Here is a 19,631-nt window from a genome sequence, read left to right on the forward strand (position 1 = left end):
GACAACCTCTACCAAGCGAGTTTCCTAGATTCTTCCCGAGGTCCCCACGGCCTCCACGCTCTAACACCAGAAATACCTTCGTCCTCCTTGCGATGGTCTCATCATCTACCGATGACGATTCCTCCAAGAAACACAAGTATATCCAATGGGGCTCCAGTCTCAATGCTACCGACTGGACGCATTATACCGATCCTCGGACTATAATTCCAACGCTCCTCCTCACCTCCACCATCCTACTCTCAGTGCGCGTATACCGCTCCTACCTACGTCGCATACCTGAAGCTACCTATATAAGGCCGGAACTATTCAGGAAAAGGTCTTTGTTTGGGACGGTGACGCGAGTGGGCGACGCGGATAATTTCCATTTTTTTCATACACCGGGAGGAAAATGGGCGGGATGGGGCTGGTTGCCTCTTTCGAGGAGGAGGGTACCAGTGAAAAAGCTGGATCTCAAGAATAACACTGTATGTCTTCTGAATGCCCTTTTGGGACTGAGCTGATCATAACAGATTCATGTCAGAATCGCAGGAGTTGACGCGCCGGAAGGAGCACATTTTGGGAAACCGGCGCAACCACATTCAGATGAAGCTTTACAGTGGTTGAAAGATTACATTCTGAATCGAAAGGTTCGAGCTTACATCTACAAACGCGATCAATACGAGCGGGTTGTTGCTACCGTTTGGGTGCGCCGCTGGCTCATTCAGAGGGATGTGGGCAAAGAGATGCTGAAGGCAGGCTGGGCGACGATTTATGATGCGAAGGCAGGAGCTGAATTTGGGGCGTTTGAGGAAGAATATCGAGATGTGGAAGCAAAAGCCAAACAACTGAAGAAGGGCATCTGGGCGGGCAAAGCGAAAGATTTTGAGAGCCCGAGAGCATACAAGACGAGAACTGCAGATATGACCACGTCTGATAAAGTGATACCCAAGACACCTAAAGTATCCGAAGATACAACTTCGATGATTGGGTCGTTTGTACAGAGATTTGTTATTTGGAGGAAGAATAAATGAATGTTCTACGGCGCTGTCGTGAAGTATTACCCAATTGAGGATTTTCGAACGGTATCATGGGTGTCAGATCCTCCAGGAAGTGCTTGTCATGTTTGTACATGTACCATTCGTGGTGCGCCTTACTGTTTGGAGGTTTCGCGCATATGCGTCATTGTTTAGAGGAGCCTCCCACGTTTAAAACGTTATAGCCTCACGACTAGAGGTTCTTGATCCTTCAAGTTATAGCCTAAGCAGCAGCGCCATGGAAAGCCGTTTCGATGTGCTATGGAACCGAATAAACAAACACCCCTGGGATACACAGATATACAGATCGCTATGATCGCCGACAAATACAATGACCATCTTGATTGTTGATCAAGAAATCTTCTGATCTAGCCATGATTGTTGTGCCAGTGAATTGTAGCACCAATGGTAGAGGACACATTTGGTGATATCCGGCAGTCATTATTCCTCTTTCACGATCTACTTGTGCCTCTCGACGGCAGGGTGACAAACGGGCATTGCCTTTTTCCAACCTAGACACTCAATTTGTTTCTAGGACGATTATCTAGGCTGCCAATATGTAATACTTCGCAGCTAGAACATGCACAGTTAAACCACGACACGTGATATGTTCCTGGTGCCACGAAAACAGATGAAGATCTTGATGTTTGAAAATGCCAGGACGCACGCTGATTGGACGAAAGGCTCAGATTGCCATGGATACGAGATTCCTCCCCAAACCTTCCGTGCTCCTACGTGTGGAACAGAGCGAGCTTGATCGCCATTGGGCTTGAATGAGATTTGACTTTGCGTAGTTTGTCTTGAATCCATGCATTTTGAACGTTCAAGAGCAAAACAATTGATTTCGTTCGTCCTTCTGAATAATTGCGCTGGCACTGGAAAACTCATTCGTCAGGTACGGCAGTACAACGGCTCGAACGGTCCACTTCACACCCGCTTCGTCAGGGGTCAAACAAACGAAAATAGGAGATTGAGCGGGTCCATCCGATCTCCAACCTCGCGGCCTTCGCGACTCGATTTTACATCGACGGAATGAACATTTGAGGGGGGTTTTCAACATCTTCATCAACTCGGACGCTTCCATCACTCGTTTAAACGGAGGTATCCACGTACAAGCTTGGTAGGTCCAGCATCTCCAGCGGCGAAAGAGGCCAAACTCTCCACGCCCGCCGCCTGCACTCCACAACCTTGGATTGTATCGATCGACCATCCACTGACGATTCACGGTGCACCAGGTCCACGACCACACACTCCTTTACAAAACACACCTTCCTTACACCTCTCCGAACGAATTATTAACAGACATCCTCGTATATCATCGTCGTGTTGCAATTTACCTTCAATTACCAACGTACAGGAAGCCGGTCAGACTAGTCGCCAGATAGCCTGCCTTTGCGACAACCTTAAGCTGAACGGGCTTGCGCTAGGCGACCTCATACCTTTCCAAAATCTCCGCCTTCTCCTGCCACCACGCACAATCGATCTCACCACCACGCGACGCTCGTTATCAGGGGGGATTTTGCGACAGTGAATATACTTCGTGGCCGCAGATATCCGTTCACAGCAGATCTTTTTGTCGAAGCAAGGGAATGGAATAAACGCGGTAATCGAGTTTGAGTTGCTAAGGGCGACCGAAAACACCACGACCGACACCAGCCACCTAGGCGCTCCAAAGACCTAAGCAAGGAGAAAAAATCGCGACCAGGTTGTGACTGGTTTCTACAATGAAGCTCTCTACGTGGTGGAGTCCAGTGAAGGAACCTCCATCGTCATTACGCTTCGCATTACTCCTAGCCTCTTTATCAACAGTCTCAGAAGCGATCACTTTTACTCCGGTACCTTCGGCAAACCTCGATTTATCCTCGTCAGGACGTGTGGGACTAGTAGGAGATTTCAGTGGGATCTCGCTTTATGAATTTGAGGGACAGGGCCAGAATGGATTCAGCACAAATGGTAGTCAATCGATCCTCGCACGCCTGCCCAATGGCGCGTTTACGAGTCTTGCATCGGCGGATGGCAGTATTCAAGCAATGTGCTCATTTGTGAAGGATGGGGCAATGGCTGGCGTTGTTGTTGGGGGATCTTTTACAAGTATAGGTGGAGTCGAGACGAGAGGAGCAGCGCTGATCAATGCGAATACATCTGCAGTCACACCATTGACTGGACTGACGGGGAGTGTCAACGCCTTACTTTGCGATCCATCGTCAAATTCCGTTTATGTAGGAGGCAGTTTTACAGGTGCCAATTCTACGAACGCCATAATGTGGGTGGGAGATGCCGGGTGGACAAATCTTCCCTTTGCGGGCTTCAATGGACCTGTCAGCTCCATAACCAAGGCCGGAAATGGTAACATTATCTTTGGGGGCAACTTTACTGGTTTGGGCAATGCTACTGGACCTAGCAATCCTGATCAACAAATCGTCAATATCTCTGGTGCCAACATCACATCCGGTTCATCAACTGCAGCTGCAGGATTCAGCGATCCCAGAAACATCCTATGTAAAAATAGCAGCACTGATGGCGCCGGGTCTACCTGGCTGCTTGCAGACAACACCCCAGGCTTCTGGCAAGCCACTTTTGGATTTGGATTCCAACCCACAAAACTTCGATTAAGAAACACCCATCTGGACGGTCGAGGTACGAAGACGTGGAGATTTACGGCTCAACCAATCAACGGCATAATGAATTTTACTTACACAGACCCTGCGACTGGGCAGAACGCGTCTTGTACTTCTGAATGTCCACTGAGCGATAGGAGCGATGTTGAGTTCCAAGATTTTCATTTTGTCAATGACGTTGGTATGAACGCTTTTCGAATTGATATATCAGCTTTCTATGGAAGTGGCGGTGGTCTGAATGGGATTGAGCTCTTCCAAGACGATATATTCGCCTACGCCATTAACAGTTTCAATGAACCAACTTGTTCTAGCACTGGATCTCCTTCCAATGCAACTAATACCGGTCCCTGGGCCATAACCCCATCCGGCGCGAGCTCATCTCAATATCTCACAGCCGTCGTCGATCAATCTACAACAGATAATGTTGTCTTTTATCCTGATATAAAACAATCCGGTACGTATTCAGTCAATATTTATACGCCAGGCTGCCGGCAAGACAACAGTTGCGCAACCAGGGGGGAAGTTACATTGAGTGGAGTTTTGTCTGGTACAACTGGTAATCAGACGTTCCGGGACATCTTCCAAACAAATGAGTTCGACAAATATGACCAGATTTTCTTCGGCTCCGTCGATGCCACCAGCAGTTCTTTTCGACCGTCAGTAACCCTGTCACCAAAAGCAGGGCAAAATATACCTAATTTCTCCGTCGTGGCTCAGCGTGTTAGCTTTATCTTGACTGCGCCGAGCTCAACGGGCGGCTTAAACGGCATCTTTGAATACGATCCTTCTCAAGCAACTGTCAACACCGCCGATTTTGCCAACTCGACGTTCGACACAGCGGGAATGAGCATTTCGGCAGGGAGTGGGATTTCCTCTTTGATTACCTCTGGCAGTACCACCTTCATTGGAGGTGACTTCAGCTCAAACAACTTCTCGAACATCTTTTCCATCACCGACGCTGGTGCAACACCTCTTCCGGGCGGAAGCCTTAATGGAGCCGTGTCGACTCTCTTTGTTGACGGCACCTCCTTATATGTTGGAGGTAATTTCACAAACACCAATACCTCAACAGTCGCTGGTTTAAGTCATGTCGGCCTTTACGATACGTCTAGGAACACTTGGGCCGCACTAGGAGCTGGCGTGGATGGGATGGTGTCTGAGATTATTCCCCTTTCCATTAACATAAGCGCCAACACCTTGGAGTCCGTCATAACACTTTCAGGAACTTTCGGTAACATCAACGCCTTTGGGAGCAACAGATCAATCGCAGTTGCCGGGTTCGCCACGTGGGTACCATCTAGAAACAACTGGCTTCAGAACATCGACTCCGCAACGACAAGCATCCAGGGTAAATTGAGTGCTACTGTTGAAGTATCGTCTGGCGTTTCTCTATTTGCCGGACACCTATCTACATCACAGTTCAATACCAACGGTGCGGTCGAACTTCAATCTACCTCGTCGCTTGGTACATTTCCCGTCCGTATCCAGCCTCAGCAATCGCAAACCTCAAGTACGCTTAGCAAGAGAGCCACTACTACCGGAAACCTAAGCGGAGTAACCACTGGTCTCTTTGACGAGAGCAGGAATCGTAATCTTACGATCCTGGGAGGCCATTTCACTGCTAATGCCACCGATGGTAGCCAGATCAACAATCTTGTTATCATTAACAATGCAGCCTCCAACGACGTTTCCGGCGTTGGAGACGAGATCTCAAACGATTCGACCATCTTGGCTTTGGCACTGCAGGATGATACATTATGGATAGGAGGTTCCTTGAGAGGTACTGTCGGAGATAGTGCTGTCAACGGACTCTTCTCCTATAATCTTGCAAGCTCAACGTTTGGAGCTCAACCACCTGCACTTGCCGGCGGAGATAGTACTGCCCGAACTATTGCGGTCAGACCTGATACTGGAGACATATATGTTGGTGGCAGCTTCGAATCCGCTGGCGCCTTGCAATGTCCTGCAGTATGCGTCTTTGTCACCGGCTCTTCACAGTGGGATCGACCTGGCTCAACTCTTGCTGGCATTGCTCATACCATGTTTTGGGCTTCAGAGACCATGCTCATCGCTGGTGGGGAACTGAACCTTGATGGAGGCAATATTTCCGTTGCTATGTATGATGCTAAAGCTCAAAATTGGACGGCGGCACCTGCTGCGACTATGATTCCTGGGCCCGTCACTGCCATGACTTCAGTCAATAATGATTCCGCACAACTCTGGGTTGCGGGTTTCTCGGCAAATGGTTCGGCTTTTGTCATGAAATACGATGGCAGTAACTGGAACTCGGTTCCTGCAACCTTAGGATCTGGATCCAGCGTTCGAGGCTTACAAATCTTGCCAGTTACATCTGACCACGGCAGCTCTGAATTTCTGTCTAGAGATCAGGTGCTCTTGATGACCGGCTCCTTGAACATACCTGGATTTGGCAATGCTTCAGCCGTCGTTTTTAACGGCACCGACTACCTACCATATGCTCTTACGAATTCTGCTACTAGCACTAGTGGAAGTCTCTCCCAATTCTTCTCATCCAAGGTGGTTCAGTTTGGATCCAATAAGAGTAAGTATTTCACCATATTCATGTGACTCCTGTGCTGACTTGAAATAGGTGGTCGCCTCGCGGTTGGCTTCGTTGTTTTAATAGCTCTGGCCTGTGCACTTGGCCTTGTATTCCTCCTCGTTGTCGCTGGTGTCGTAGCCGAGCGCCTACGGAGAAAACGCGAAGGATACATGCCAGCAGCACAAACATCATCATACGATCGGGGCACTTCCCGAATACCGCCAGAACAGCTTTTCGGATCACTAGGCCAGGGGCGAAGTGGCGTAGAAAAGCAATCAACAAGGATATGAAGAAGATAATCTAATGGAGTACGGGCTGGGATTTAATGGCGTTCTGGATAGGCCGATGGGGGGCCTTTTTGCACTTTCTGTCGAACATTTTTTGCGACATACCCTTTTCATTTTTGGCGTACTTACACACCACACCACGATGAGTTATCTCTACGGCCTTTTTCGACGAACACACATCTCGACTACAACAAATCTACAGTGCACCTTTCCTTTCTCTTAAACTCGGAAAAACAACAATATGGAGCCCTTAATGTTTACAGCTTGCCAAAACATACTCGGCACGAGACAACCTCTTCTTTTCTACATTTCGACTTTGTAAAATATCACCTCCTTTTGCGAGCCTCGCCACCCGGCTTCGCGAGGCGAATGACAACGGCATTGCCTCATGTATGTGCTTGGTAGATAAATGGGTGGAATTGTTAATTATTGACATGGATGGTGTCAGCTCCCAGGGGGAAAAAGAGATATGTGGAAAATAGCTACTTTAGTGTTGCGTTCATTCTAATTTAAAAGAATCTAAATCTATAAAACATACCATTGACTGAACGTGAGGTCTGCTCTTTGTAGCTTGCGTTATACTGCTTGGTCCTTTTATGAATGGAAGGTGCGTGACAGAATTACATGTGCTTGTGGGGTGGACTCTGATTCTAAGCATGCATGAAACGTTCAAGTAAGAGTCAATGCTATTTCTTCCCCCCACAACAATGTCGAAATCATATCTTGACCATCAGAGTTTTCTTGGATTTCAGCCGCGGTTTGTAAATTCTAGTGGAAAGGGCTGCTCTGAGTTACGTTATTCCAAGTTCCGACATGGTACATACGGGACTTGAAAATCGAGATGAACACTTACATTTCAAATCACGAGTAGTATCCTTGCAAGCCCTCGAGAGGAATCAGTATGTTATGGATGACTTGAACTACATGAAGAGTGATACCTGCCTAACAAGCTTTTACCTTTGGCTGGGTACAATGTCATACTACGAGGTGGTTAGATGATCTATTCTGGTCAGGAAATCGCTTGACCTCCTTACTGTGATGGATAACCAAAGCTTGTTCGTGGTTTTATACAGTGGATGTGATTGTATGATATGATTGTTCTTCGAAGCACTTTGTTGTTCTTTGATTTCCATCGGCTCGTTGTAATATCATAGGTTTTTCCAACTTCCTTCTTCCTTTACTTTACACACTTCATCCCTTCTTCCATTTTCCCAACTATTTCTTCTTCGCTCCGAAAAATCTCTCTTTCTGGCAACAGCTACCTAAAAGTTCTCAAAATGGATACATCACAGATTCGACTCTATTATGCTTTTCCAGATGAATTTTTAGATCACCAAGTCAGTTATCTTCATCGCCAATATACACTACGCTCAGCCTGTGGTCATATCTGCACCATGCTGGTAGGTAATACTGTCCGCATCTGGTGGTACACAAGCTTACCCGCCAGCAAAGTCATTACGGTTGAAATGGATCCTCTTTGTGCTTCCTGTCTCCTATCCGTAAATAAAGCTGGCAGATCGGTACACCCTACTGCTCACTTTAAAAAGCCAAGCGACGAAACAGTCAGAGTTGCGACGCAGGTTTGCGAAAACTTCACCTCTGCTTCTTACTTCAAAAATAGGGACAATTACAACCTTGACCTCAGCTTCGTGGAGACATCCAAAAAAATATCACGACATAGCAACGACACTGCTAGGGATTTTGGAATCGACATATTTGCTGAAGAAACTTGAGCTAAGAGTTCGGTTCAATCCAGCATACCGAGATGAGCAAACACAGAACTTGCTACGAACAACTCGATTCCTGTGCGATGTTGTCGATCGAAACGCCGCCTTGATATTGGACAGGTCACGATGTCTATACGTCCCAGTGGCACTGTCTGATCTCAGCGACTATCGTCGTAGGTGTTCAATCTGCTCGCTACCACAGAAGGCTAGCTCAACTGGCTGCCAAACCCGGTACAACTGCCTTGTAGGCATATATTTGGCAAAAGCTGTATCTTGAATTGGGCGTGCGAGCTACACTGAATGAAATCTGAGGAGGGCTACGGAACAGCTGCGATTTTGACTTGTCCATTCTGTACGGCGCTCTTTTACACTGACGGTGGGTACTATTGGCCGGACGCAGATACTCCTCTTGAACCAACTTTTATTTTGCCAACGCCATCGTGGCTAAAGTCGATGCTCATTCCTGCAGTGCTGGAAATTTGGTCGAGGATAAATTGGTAGCTGGGTGTTAGGAGGAAATAATGTATGTGGACGTGAGCGAGGTAGGTCGGTTTGAACTCAGTCATGTTTAGCAATGGAAATTCGTTAAGATTTTACATTTGAGGATTGAATAAAAAGTAGCGTCAGTTAGTGATAATGAGAAAAAGCTTAGGTAACAAAATAGAAGAGCCAAGTGTACTTCAAACTTAACAAGGTGAACGTCAATCTTGAATAAACAACACTTATCTTTTTCAATTTGCATTCTTGTTGTGTGGTTTAGCGTATATCTTCAATGTCGAGCTTTGTTGAGCGTGTTGAGTCATTTGAGATACTGTCTTAAATAATTTAAGCACGTAAATGACATACCATTGAGACAGGAAAACTTGATGTCAAATGCTGCTTTCAAGACTAAACACACCTCACCATTACCAGTGTGTACCCGAGGTCGGCAAGTTAATCATTCATTTGACAGCAGTCTTTGATGGCTGATTCTTCTATATCCCCAAAAGAAAACGAGGATCTTTTCTCTTGAGAAATCAACATGCGACTTTTATGCGGATATCTGTGAACTGGTCATAATTGACCAGAGGTTGTCAGCAATTCAAAGAGTCAGGGTAAGCCATGAGAACCACCTCTGGCAGCGAGACAGTCCAAGTAATGCTAACGACCATGATTAGAATCTGCGTAGTGTTCATTCTGTTTTTCTGGAACAGTTAAAGAGTGCAGATGAATTCGCAAGCTCGTTGACTGTTCTGGAAATTTCAATCACAGCTGAACAAAGAGAACAACAGCCGTACATATACGATCGAAAACTTTCAGTCGAATTAGACAACCTGCCAGCTTTCCTAATTTTTCAAAGACAGCCAATAGTAAAGCCAAAATCATGCCGAACGCAGTGTTTATGCTCGCTACCTTGAAAAACTCTCCGAAAATGCGCAAGTTCTACCGTTTTGAATATACATGTCACCACATAGAACGCGTGCTTGATCCCAATTTCACTGTGGTCAACAACAGAGATTATCGAATCAATTTCCATCTCAGGCATACTATAAAGCTAACATACTGCTGCTTTCAGTGCCTAGTCAGTGCCGTCAATATGAAAGTACCCATGGTTCCTGGATTTGGAGAGTTGACAAGCGAGAAAGTGATGACTGGCGTTGAACAGGTCATCTATCGACACTCGACCGTCGACTACACGAAATCTGAGAAGGCAACAAGGGAACAGGCAAAGGTTTACCTGAGTGAAAATGTATGCGTCAGCTTGTTGAGGGTCATAAAAATGATTCAGATGGTTTATATCTTCGAAAAGAACATCGATCGCTGGGAGCCCGTCCGTGAACCCCACCCCTTCGACAAAGCTTTCCTAGATCCGTCAACGCAATACCCCGCAACTCATGCACACAGACGAGGGTTGTTCAACACTATAGACGATTTGTTGGTGATGGACACTGTGATAACCCTGATCAAGAAACTTCTTGAGTACAACCTGATCACCAGAGATCACTATCGCAGTCTACCTTACAAGACACTCTCGCTGTCACAAATCGAAGAAGACGACATTTGCCCAATCTGCCACATGGAATTTGGCGACGGTGATCAGAAATGCAATAACCCGATAGAGCTGCGTTGCGCGGGCAAGCGCCGAGGACATAAGTTTGGCTTTGAATGTATCAAAGAATGGAGAACCTCGATACTGCGAACAGATGGCCATACGTATGTTAGTTGTCCGACGTGTAGACGACGAGTTAAGGGCGGCCGAACTATTGATTGGCCTTGGGAGCAACAGCAAATCCAGGTTAAACACCCTGAGACGCCAGCGTGGGTTGAGCTTCTCATTCCTGATGTGTTACGAAACATGGAAGAGTCTGATTGATCTGACGTAGTTGTTAAGTCTATATAATGAAATTCTACCCACTTAAGTATTCATCAAAGTCTCCACTCCGGTTCTGTGATACCGTCCAACTTGATCATTGAGTGGTATGTTTGACATGTAGAAAATTTGATAACGGTGAATAAAAATGGCGCGAATCTAGAAAGCCTCCCAATCAACATGCAATCCGAATCTCAGCAATTTGATCCGAAAGAAAATTGAACAATGAAAAGACCGAAGAGTCATTCACAGAACCCAAACTAATCGCAGGCTCCACTATTCACCAAACCACCTTTCATACCTTATAAATTACAAAAAGCAAATTTCTAATAACCAATCACAAATTCCAGCTTCATGTGGAATCAAACTCTTACCAATATTTCTCCAAAACAAAGAAATGAGTGTTGAGCAGTTGTCGCTCGTTAAGCTCAAATTCTCGCAAAATAGCCAAAAGAAAAAAAAAGACTAAGAAGAAAAGAAATTTATCGTAGATAAATATCGGGAATATACCCGTAGACTCTGTGACTTAAACTCACTAGGCTGTTGAATTCCATCCTAACAAAGCAAACGGGGTAACCTGTTTAGAGATTAGGACAACTTCTTGAGATGTTGCAGTCAGCTTTTGCTGTTTATTTTTGCTTGGGCAAGTTGGTCAGTGGGGACACACAGTAGTCAAGATAGGGAGATGAAGAATACAGATGAGCACAGTGTGAACCAGAGGAAGCTTTTGTTTTTAATTTTTTGATTTATTTTGTTTTTTATATTTATTGAATGACAATTATATCTATCGTCCAGCGCCAGTAAGGTCGTTAATGACACAGCCCATTTTCCTATGCCGCCATGTATACTCCAAGTATGACATCTCCCAAACATGCTTTTGAGATCGCAATGCTATAATGTGAAACTTTGTCCCCAACTGAGGAACAGGATTCAAAGCCTGAGCCTGAGCTCGTAATCTTGTAGTGCACAGATGATATCCAACACCCCAAAGCTTTTCTACAACATCTAATCCTCACACCATCATGACAAAAGCCCTTCTGTAAGGCAGACAGACAACATACAGCCTCAACACCATCCGGTGTTACAAGAGATGGTACAACACCATCATATCTAGAACGCATATATAAACATGAGAAAGAAACGCTAAAGCGCAAGACAAAGAAATAAAGATAGCAAAGGCACGTCAGACTAGATCTTATTCATAGCCAACGGGTCCATGCCAGTATAATATGTGGACTGTGCGTGTGTGTTCGCACCATCCCACTCGTTGATTCCAGTCCCAGCTCTTTGTGTGCTGAGTTGGGGTTCCCATTGTATGTTGGGTGATACGTGTCCAGGAGGTGGTTTTGGACTTGAGAAGGACCGCGAAGGCGACTTGTATCGAGCTTCCCGTCCAAAGTAATCCGGAGTCTCGCGACCGCTTTTAGCAACCGGCGAGAGTGGTGTGACTACGTTTGATGTAGCCATGAAGGGTTCTGGCGTTTTGCTATCGCCGTTGCCGTTGTCGCGTTCCCGTCCAAGCATCTCATAAGAGCTGGGGTCTTTGTATGCGTGCGCATCGGCAGATACAAACTCGGTGTTAGGCTTGACGCGATGGCGGATGAGTTCATACCAGCCTGTGAACATAGAAAAGCGGCCCAGGAGGCAAAGAACCCAGACGCCATTTACGGAGAGGAGGAGAAGTACAGCCATGACGGTCGCTTGGTTAACGACAATGTGTTGAGCGAGACTAAGACATTTATTCTTGTTGCCATTAGTTTGGATAAGACAGCCGAGCCATGCTGTCGATTTGGTAGGATTTTTGACCATGTTCGTCGCGATGTCGTCCATGAAGACGAAAATGATGGCGAAAAAGATCACGTCGGTGACAATAAGAAGGACAACGACAATGCCTCTCCACTGCAATTCCATAACACGCTTTACTCTTCGGTAGGCCTGTTTAGGCGAAATCGTTCCTCGTACACTGCTCGTGTAAGACGGCAAACCAGAGTTTTCTGTCGTGGTCGAGTCGTCGACAAGGGAGGCGAGATAGACCTTGATGCAATAACCAAACGTTGCGAACTGTGTGATGACAGTAATGCCTGCGAATACCAGCAAAGGTATCCAGAGAACAGCAAGACTGTTCTTGTGGTTAATATGGCAAGTGTCGCCAAATCGGAAGGAGACACCGCTGAAAACCAGCGCAAGAGTCACACCTATTGCAGGTACTCCCCACCCAGTTGCAAGTGCACCCCACATGAAAGTCTTCCCAATGACTATCTGCCAGCAAATTTGCAAGTGCAGTGCAATTGCGCGTAAGAATACCCATATCACGGCCGCCCATCCACCTGCAATCAAGAAAGCGCCGGAAAGAGCACATGAAGTATTTGAACCCATGTCATTCGGCGTGATGGCATCGTAGCACTGCTTTGGTTTCGCTCCTAAGGGAATGATGAACCCAAGCTACTTGCGAATAAGCATTGATCTAATAAAGGTTGATAGAGCACTTACACTCATGAACGTGACTCCAATAGCTAGGCATACGCTCAGATAATGACGGTGAGTTTTGCCAACTGGTAGAACCGCGAACGACAATAGAAGGAAGGCTATGCAAACTAAAGAGAGCACATTGATCCAGTTTGCTGCTAATGTGATGGTTTGAAAGTTGTCCGGATACAGCCACTCCGTTTGTGGGCATGGTAAGCAGCAGGAAGGACCTAGCAGATCCGAGCAGAATCTACCATTTACGACTAGACATTGTCAGTGAGAGAACGTCAAACAAACAGAAGTTGTTTCCACTCACATCCACCACTTGTGCTGAAAAGGTCCTCTTGAAGAAATGGTCCTGGGCAAGCACCCTGTCCTACTGCAGTTCCGTTGGCGGCCATCGCGTCTAAACTTTTCCTATTTCGTGTCGACTCGAGTTCTTGTAGAATAGCCGACTACGAAGCTGCGAACTCCAGTTCCTATATGATCACAACAACCGTCTCGACGCGAACAACTCTGTATTCCGGGAGCAGCTCGCAAAAGTTTTAATCACTCGCTGAATTGTGTTTCAGTGCTGTATCCGGGAAGTTCGTACTAGTCCCCGCACGTTTGTTTGGGCTCGACGGTTCGTTTCGGTACCGGGTGTTTCTGACCAGCCTTTCGAGATTGTGGAGGTTAGTTCCTTGAAGTCATGGCGTGAGTGAGATGGTAGAGGGTTGGCTTCCGTCTGAATGAGTGAGTATACGATCAATGAGTGTATGACGAGAATGGACCGAAAAGAAGTACGAATGCAGAAGTCGAGGGGAAGAGTGAGATAATAAATGAGCGTCCTACACAAAAATGGGACTGTTATCACCCAGGGCCAGTAGGAAGAGGTACTGCATAAGAGATATTGCTGGGGAAAAGCCACTTTGGGACAGCATAAGGGACGGCCCTCGTCTAGTGGCAAGGAGAGGTGAGTGGCAGGCCACTTGGGTCAGGGGCCCGCAAGAGCAGGGGATCTGGGTTAAAAGCCAAGCGGCTGGGCCTCTCATGGTCCGACCTGATGCAGAGGGCAGTGGATCTTGCGGAGGAAGTTTAGCCATTTACACATTGGGAATGGAAAGACGACTGAAAAGAGGATGCTATAGGTCGTGCTGGTTAAACGAGGATACTTTCGACGTGCACGCCAGTGGATATGGCGAGGTGGTTTCCACGCAGCCAGGCTTCAGGGGCCTGTTCCCAGCATACGCGTAGATGAGTCCACTGAGCCGGCCGGCAAGGGCAGAGGCCCAGGGTGCCCTAAGATGTCGTAGGGGGGTTGTAGGGGGTGGGCAGGATGCCTGTCATGGAAAGTCGAGCTTACCGGGTCCGATCGCCGCGTTGATTGGGGAGCGAGACAGGGTCGCGATCCACAGACGTTCGGAGCTTGGTGCCTTTGGAGAAGGCAGCTTCAGCGCGCCAACTCGCCGCGGGCGAGAGATTGGCACTGGCCCCAAGGCACAGCATATCAAAAGGCCAGCACGGCTGGACGAGGCGAGCACAAGATGGAGCACAGTACTCGAGTACTCCAAGAGCTACAGAGGCAAAGGGAAAGGCAAGTCGCTAAAGAACTAACTCATCAGAGCTGTACTCGCGTATATGAGCACTCATGTTGGCCAGAAAGCACTTGTAAAAAGCGGTCCCGAAAGGACACCCGTTCAGTGACTAAAGCGCCGGAAAGGGCACTTAGGCGATGACAGTAACTAAACACATCTACAGTACACGCGCGCCTTAGTCGGTGTACTGCACTGCACCTAATAACATCGTGAAAAGTATGATCGTCATATTGTCAATCATTGTCGACTATTACGGGCCTCGCGTGGCAGCTGTAAAGAGCAGTATGCACATTGTGCGGGTTTTACATCTTTCGAAGACTGTCTTACGAATTGTCGTACAACGACAGCTAGCACGCTGCTCCTCCAACTTCTCAGGCTTCAACGATCCTGAAGGAAATGCCGAAGGCAAGAATGACGACTGCCTACCGTATCATCTGCCCATAGGATGAGAAACATCCCAAGAGCAGAACGAAGCAAAATCATCAGACAAAAGCAAGAATAACATGCGTCTTTTTTTGACGTGAGCAGAGTCTGCAGTGCTGCACGATGCACGCTACCAGCGAGAGAAGCAGAGAAGGTTCTTCGGTCTTGTTTTAGCGAGTGGCTTGCTAACCGAGTTCAGAAAGGGGCTGGCTCTGGACGGGAGCCATGCTTCCAAAAACGACGCCGTCATCGCGACCCTGGGAGACCAGCGAGCCCGGTTGCTGATCGTTGACGGTCAAGTCGGCTCCAGGCTGTTCTTGCCCTAAGACCATCCTCTTCTAGCCTTAGGGCCTATCCAGGAGGGACTTTGAGCTTGCTCAGGTTCTTTATTGAAAGATCTGCCTGGCAGCCGTGGAAATCCCCGCTGGACGTTCCAATTATGTTGTACAACAACACAATTATGTATCTGACTAGGTACGACCAATTCACTGCATAACGTGTGTGACAATGTCAACGGTCCTTACCGGAAGCCACTCTGGCGTGGGTGGTTTGGAGGACCTGCATATCGCAAAGACACCTATTATTATTTCTCCGTAGCGACTCCTGCCGTCCTGTGAACCAAGACATGCCTAGCAAGCGACCTCTAGTCTTGAGGACCCCTTCTTTTGGTCACTTACATAGGTGCAGATACAGTTTGCCTCGTCAGCTTAGGCCGGACAGCTTTAGTTTGCAGCAAGATCGTACCTCAAACATAAAGAGTGCTCAGGTTTAAGGTTGAGTGTGCTTTCACGGCCAAATAATGGCAATTACAGTGGAATAAATGGGACAAACAGGCACGGTTCCTGACCAGTGACACCCACCTTTCAGAACCGTGGAGTCGCTCCATAGTTGATAACCCCACCACTCGGAAACATTTGAGCCATTAATCCTTTCCGAATCAACGCGCTAGAATATTAAATCCCCTGGAGCTACTGCAACAACAGCAGTGTGCTTCAAAGATCCAGGATTAAGTCTGCTCTACTGTACTTACTGTACTGTACACTTGGGTTATCTGCACCTGCTTGCTTTCCGGCGAGCTTTGCAGTATACTAATGATTGGGTTTGCACCAGATATACCTCTGTCCACTCCTTCGTATATCGTACTGTAAAGGACCCGAGTTCCGAAAACCATCTAGCACTTTTCGGTTGGCCCACACAGGATTATCTTGCTATCGAACTCCTGAACCTAATTGCAAATCCCATGCTGAAATTTAGGTCGTGGAAGGAAGCCACACAGTCATAATTCAGCTTTCCATATCCAACATGTTAACCATCCTCACTTCCTACACTTTACACCGTCTTGAAGCGAAACATGCTTCACTTCATAATTCATATCTGAGCCATAAAATTGGGAGTGAAATAACAATTGCAGACAGAAAAGCGGGAGCGTTAACAGTGGTTGGTCAATCCGTCCAACAGCTTCATCGAATGGGGTCAAGATGTTACGCGCATGGCAGTCTAGGGCTAACCGCGACGACCCAACCACAATTCAATGAATTTGAAAACAAAGAATGACAGACTGATTGGTTCGTCACTAGGTGTGTCATTTCTAGCGGAGGCATTTTAGTCGCGATCAGATAAAACTTGATAAGCAGCTACGGAGGATATCATTCCTAGAGGCTGATTTAGGTGGATCCTCGTCTGGAAAAGCCAACTTCTCTTGACGACTCCATAAATGCATTTACACTTGCCATCATGAGCTTTCATGTAAAGGAGTTATCCAATTTTCATAGGTCACTGAAAATAATGTTGTAACTGTGAAACCCTGTACAAATTCGCAACCAATATCTGAGTTACAAATCGGTTGTATCAGCCAGCCCAGCTATGTCGAGGTGTCACCTCGAAAAAAAGGCCGTTGAAGCACGTCCATTCAAGATCATTCAGCACCTTGCTCATTGTGAACCGTACTTGCCGGCATGATGAGATTTTCTCCTAGAAAATCCTTCTTCCTGTATTTCTTCAAGATAATTCGTGATGTTCCTTACGAGTGGCGTTGCCTCAGAATCGATAATCCGGCAGGCGAAAATAGGGTCACGACCCCTCGTTGGCTGCCGACGGTACACAAGAAGCCTATCAAAATCCGATACACAATTGTTGAGTGATAACACCAGGTATTGGATATCACGCTTCACAATCCGGTCAATGAGCAGGCCGCAATGTTGGTCATGCGCTGAAAGAGCAGTCAAGTTTGATCGCTCGCGATCCTCTCAATCCAATGCTCCAAGTAATCAATCTTAATCATCCCCAGGATCCAGAGTTGCGCTCCAAATAGGTCAGCGAATGCCCAAAAGAATACAATTGAGGTTTTCAGGCTGAACTTCTACCTACTTGGGGGCTTTATGGCGAAGTTCGTCGCCAATCTTTGGCAGGCTTCCTGCCGTCTGTGCCATTCCTTCTGCACACCATATGCTACACAGACTCAGATAGCCGAAGTTTATCGTGACAACCACGTGTAATGTCGAAGGAATGCTTTCCTAGATGAAATCTTCCGGGACGAGAAGTACGAAACATGGAATCTGCAGACGCCAAAAGTCAAAAAATACGTCACTGGGATCTTTCAAGGAACTTGTACAGCTGGACGATGAATGTTTCACCCCCAAGTCACTCAATCATTACCAAGTCAGTTGAAAATGTTTCAAGCCCTTTTGCCATTCTCAGTTATAGCATAGTGTACATTCAAAGTACTTCCGGCTTCAGGTCGACCCGGTTGCCAACACCAATATAAAAGAACATGTGCCAGCTTGAGTTACAAAGATGTATCGTGTGGTAGAGAATTCCAAGGACTATTATTTGGTTTTCAGCAATGCGCTTTACTTGACTTACAGCATATTCACTTATACATAAAGTATACACAACAGATCAATAATACCTTCGTAGACCAAAGCTTTCTGACCACTGTATTATTGATAGGAACGTATTTTTGTGCCGCTGAACGGCCAAGGTTCTAACAAGTACTGTACTGTACGAAGTACAGTAGTGACCCCCAAGGTGGTACGACAATTTTCTGAAACCGCCCCGACTGCCCCTCCACAGCCACTAGTGTTACAAAGTACTGCCCCTCTTCTCGAACTATAAAAAACATGACCTGTTCAATAATAACGGGATTCGCAACAACGATATCTGAAAGTCATAACATACTGAGCTTATGGCTAGGCTTTTGCATAAATCCTAATGAACCTCTGACCAAAGTTCAAATTTCATATCTTTGGTAGCGAGCCTTCTTCCCTGGCCTTCTTCGATCCCCGATCCCCGCTCAGACTAAGGCCACAGACACCCTGGTGATGTCGTATTGCTAAATGGTCTTGACAATATTTCCAGGACAAGGAGTTTTAGGTAACGTCGATCTCTGAAAACGTTGTTGACTCCGAGAAAATCACACATCTGTTTACCGGATTAGGAGTTCATCACTTCGCCTATACGTGGAGCTGGGTCGCCTTGTCCTTTGACCCCGATGTCCAACTTCTAGCTTCTTTTCGGAATGATACCCAACGGTAGCCCAATTCAGACTCGAGAGAGTTCTTCAGCGCGTCGGCTTGCTTGCTGCCGAACAACGGCTGTGTTGCAAAGAGATTCGGTGCAGAGGAGAGCGCAAGAGCCCGCATTTTCGATCATACTCGTAGAATGAGCTCACGGTGCACAGTTCTGCTTGCATCATATAAAATTTCTCTCTTATGCAGTAAGCATGGCTGACACTCTACAACATCTTCGAATCGGCACCTACTTCACACAACGGCAGTTGTTACGGTACCCCGTCTAATAGACTTCCGGCAGCAACGGCTAAATATACTTAGGATTACCAACAAGATCTCAGCCAGAGGGTCGAGTTCGTCTCTCAGGGTTTTGTTCCTAGAGAAGAAGAGTAAACAAGCTTACTTTGCACAGCACAATGGCAAGCTAACGATGAGAATCTCATATCTGGCCAGGCACGCCAGGCTTCAGATTGGCCGTATCTCAGAACGGGAATCCTTCCCGTCTGACATCCTCATATCCTTGTTTGTAAGATTCTGCGCATACGCGCATGTAAGACGCGCCAGGAACGCGAACAACCCTCTTAAAAGTCTGGATAGCGTTTCAACGCACCATATGTCATACTGTACATCTCTTGGAGAGGGCCCCCCATCTCAAAATTGGGTTGGAGAGCTCGCGCCATTTCCATCACACCGACTTGAATTCGGGATTTCGAAGTCTATCAAGTCCTTAAACTGCGCTAAAGTATTTTTGATATGGAGCAACTCGTATGCTGCCGGAACGGGTGAATAACATTTGCGGACAAAGAAGATAGCGTCCCAAAGGAAGCATTCCATGGTACACTACCTCCATCAACGGATTGACTTACTTCTTTCGCCATGGAAAACCGTGCCGCCGCGTGGGTCCAAATATAAATCCCTTCCCAACGTCTGCACGTCAAGGTTCCTCCTGTGACAAAGCTACTGCGTGTTCGTCACAAGTCACTTCCGAGAAGATGGATCTCCTTAACTGCTTCAGGTATTGTACTGATTGCAAGGTAGGAATTCCGGAAAATATTCCACTCTTCAGAAATTGTTGATCGACGATTTTTCCCAGGCTGAATT

The 19,631-nt window shown here is 46.8% G+C and overlaps 5 protein-coding genes across 5 annotated transcripts; 4 read left to right on the top strand and 1 right to left on the bottom strand.

Moving 5' to 3' along the window:
* Positions 1 to 92: 92 nt before the first annotated feature.
* GLAREA_00764 (nuclease) lies at positions 93 to 1,010 on the top strand (the record flags this gene model as incomplete). Its single annotated transcript, XM_008085522.1, has 2 exons — positions 93 to 464; positions 510 to 1,010. 2 exons carry the CDS (start codon positions 93 to 95, stop codon positions 1,008 to 1,010), a joined length of 873 nt encoding a protein of 290 aa, XP_008083713.1.
* Positions 1,011 to 2,737: 1,727 nt separating this feature from the next.
* GLAREA_00765 (Galactose oxidase, central) lies at positions 2,738 to 6,481 on the top strand (the record flags this gene model as incomplete). The annotated part of the gene is made up of 2 exons (XM_008085523.1): positions 2,738 to 6,191; positions 6,240 to 6,481. The coding sequence occupies 2 exons, from the start codon at positions 2,738 to 2,740 to the stop codon at positions 6,479 to 6,481; spliced, it is 3,696 nt and encodes a 1,231-aa protein (XP_008083714.1).
* Positions 6,482 to 9,781: 3,300 nt separating this feature from the next.
* Positions 9,782 to 10,558, top strand: GLAREA_00766 (RING/U-box; the record flags this gene model as incomplete). The annotated part of the gene is made up of 1 exon (XM_008085524.1): positions 9,782 to 10,558. The coding sequence occupies one exon, from the start codon at positions 9,782 to 9,784 to the stop codon at positions 10,556 to 10,558; it is 777 nt and encodes a 258-aa protein (XP_008083715.1).
* Positions 10,559 to 11,743: 1,185 nt separating this feature from the next.
* Positions 11,744 to 13,422, bottom strand: GLAREA_00767 (uncharacterized protein; the record flags this gene model as incomplete). The annotated part of the gene is made up of 3 exons (XM_008085525.1): positions 11,744 to 12,997; positions 13,046 to 13,284; positions 13,338 to 13,422. 3 exons carry the CDS (start codon positions 13,420 to 13,422, stop codon positions 11,744 to 11,746), a joined length of 1,578 nt encoding a protein of 525 aa, XP_008083716.1.
* A 439-nt stretch (positions 13,423 to 13,861) lies between these two features.
* Positions 13,862 to 14,617, top strand: GLAREA_00768 (uncharacterized protein; the record flags this gene model as incomplete). Its single annotated transcript, XM_008085526.1, has 2 exons — positions 13,862 to 14,253; positions 14,317 to 14,617. The coding sequence occupies 2 exons, from the start codon at positions 13,862 to 13,864 to the stop codon at positions 14,615 to 14,617; spliced, it is 693 nt and encodes a 230-aa protein (XP_008083717.1).
* Positions 14,618 to 19,631: the final 5,014 nt, after the last annotated feature.

Source organism: Glarea lozoyensis, assembly GCF_000409485.1.
Source record: "Glarea lozoyensis ATCC 20868 chromosome Unknown GLAREA3, whole genome shotgun sequence".
NCBI classification, from domain to species: Eukaryota; Fungi; Ascomycota; class Leotiomycetes; order Helotiales; family Helotiaceae; genus Glarea; species Glarea lozoyensis.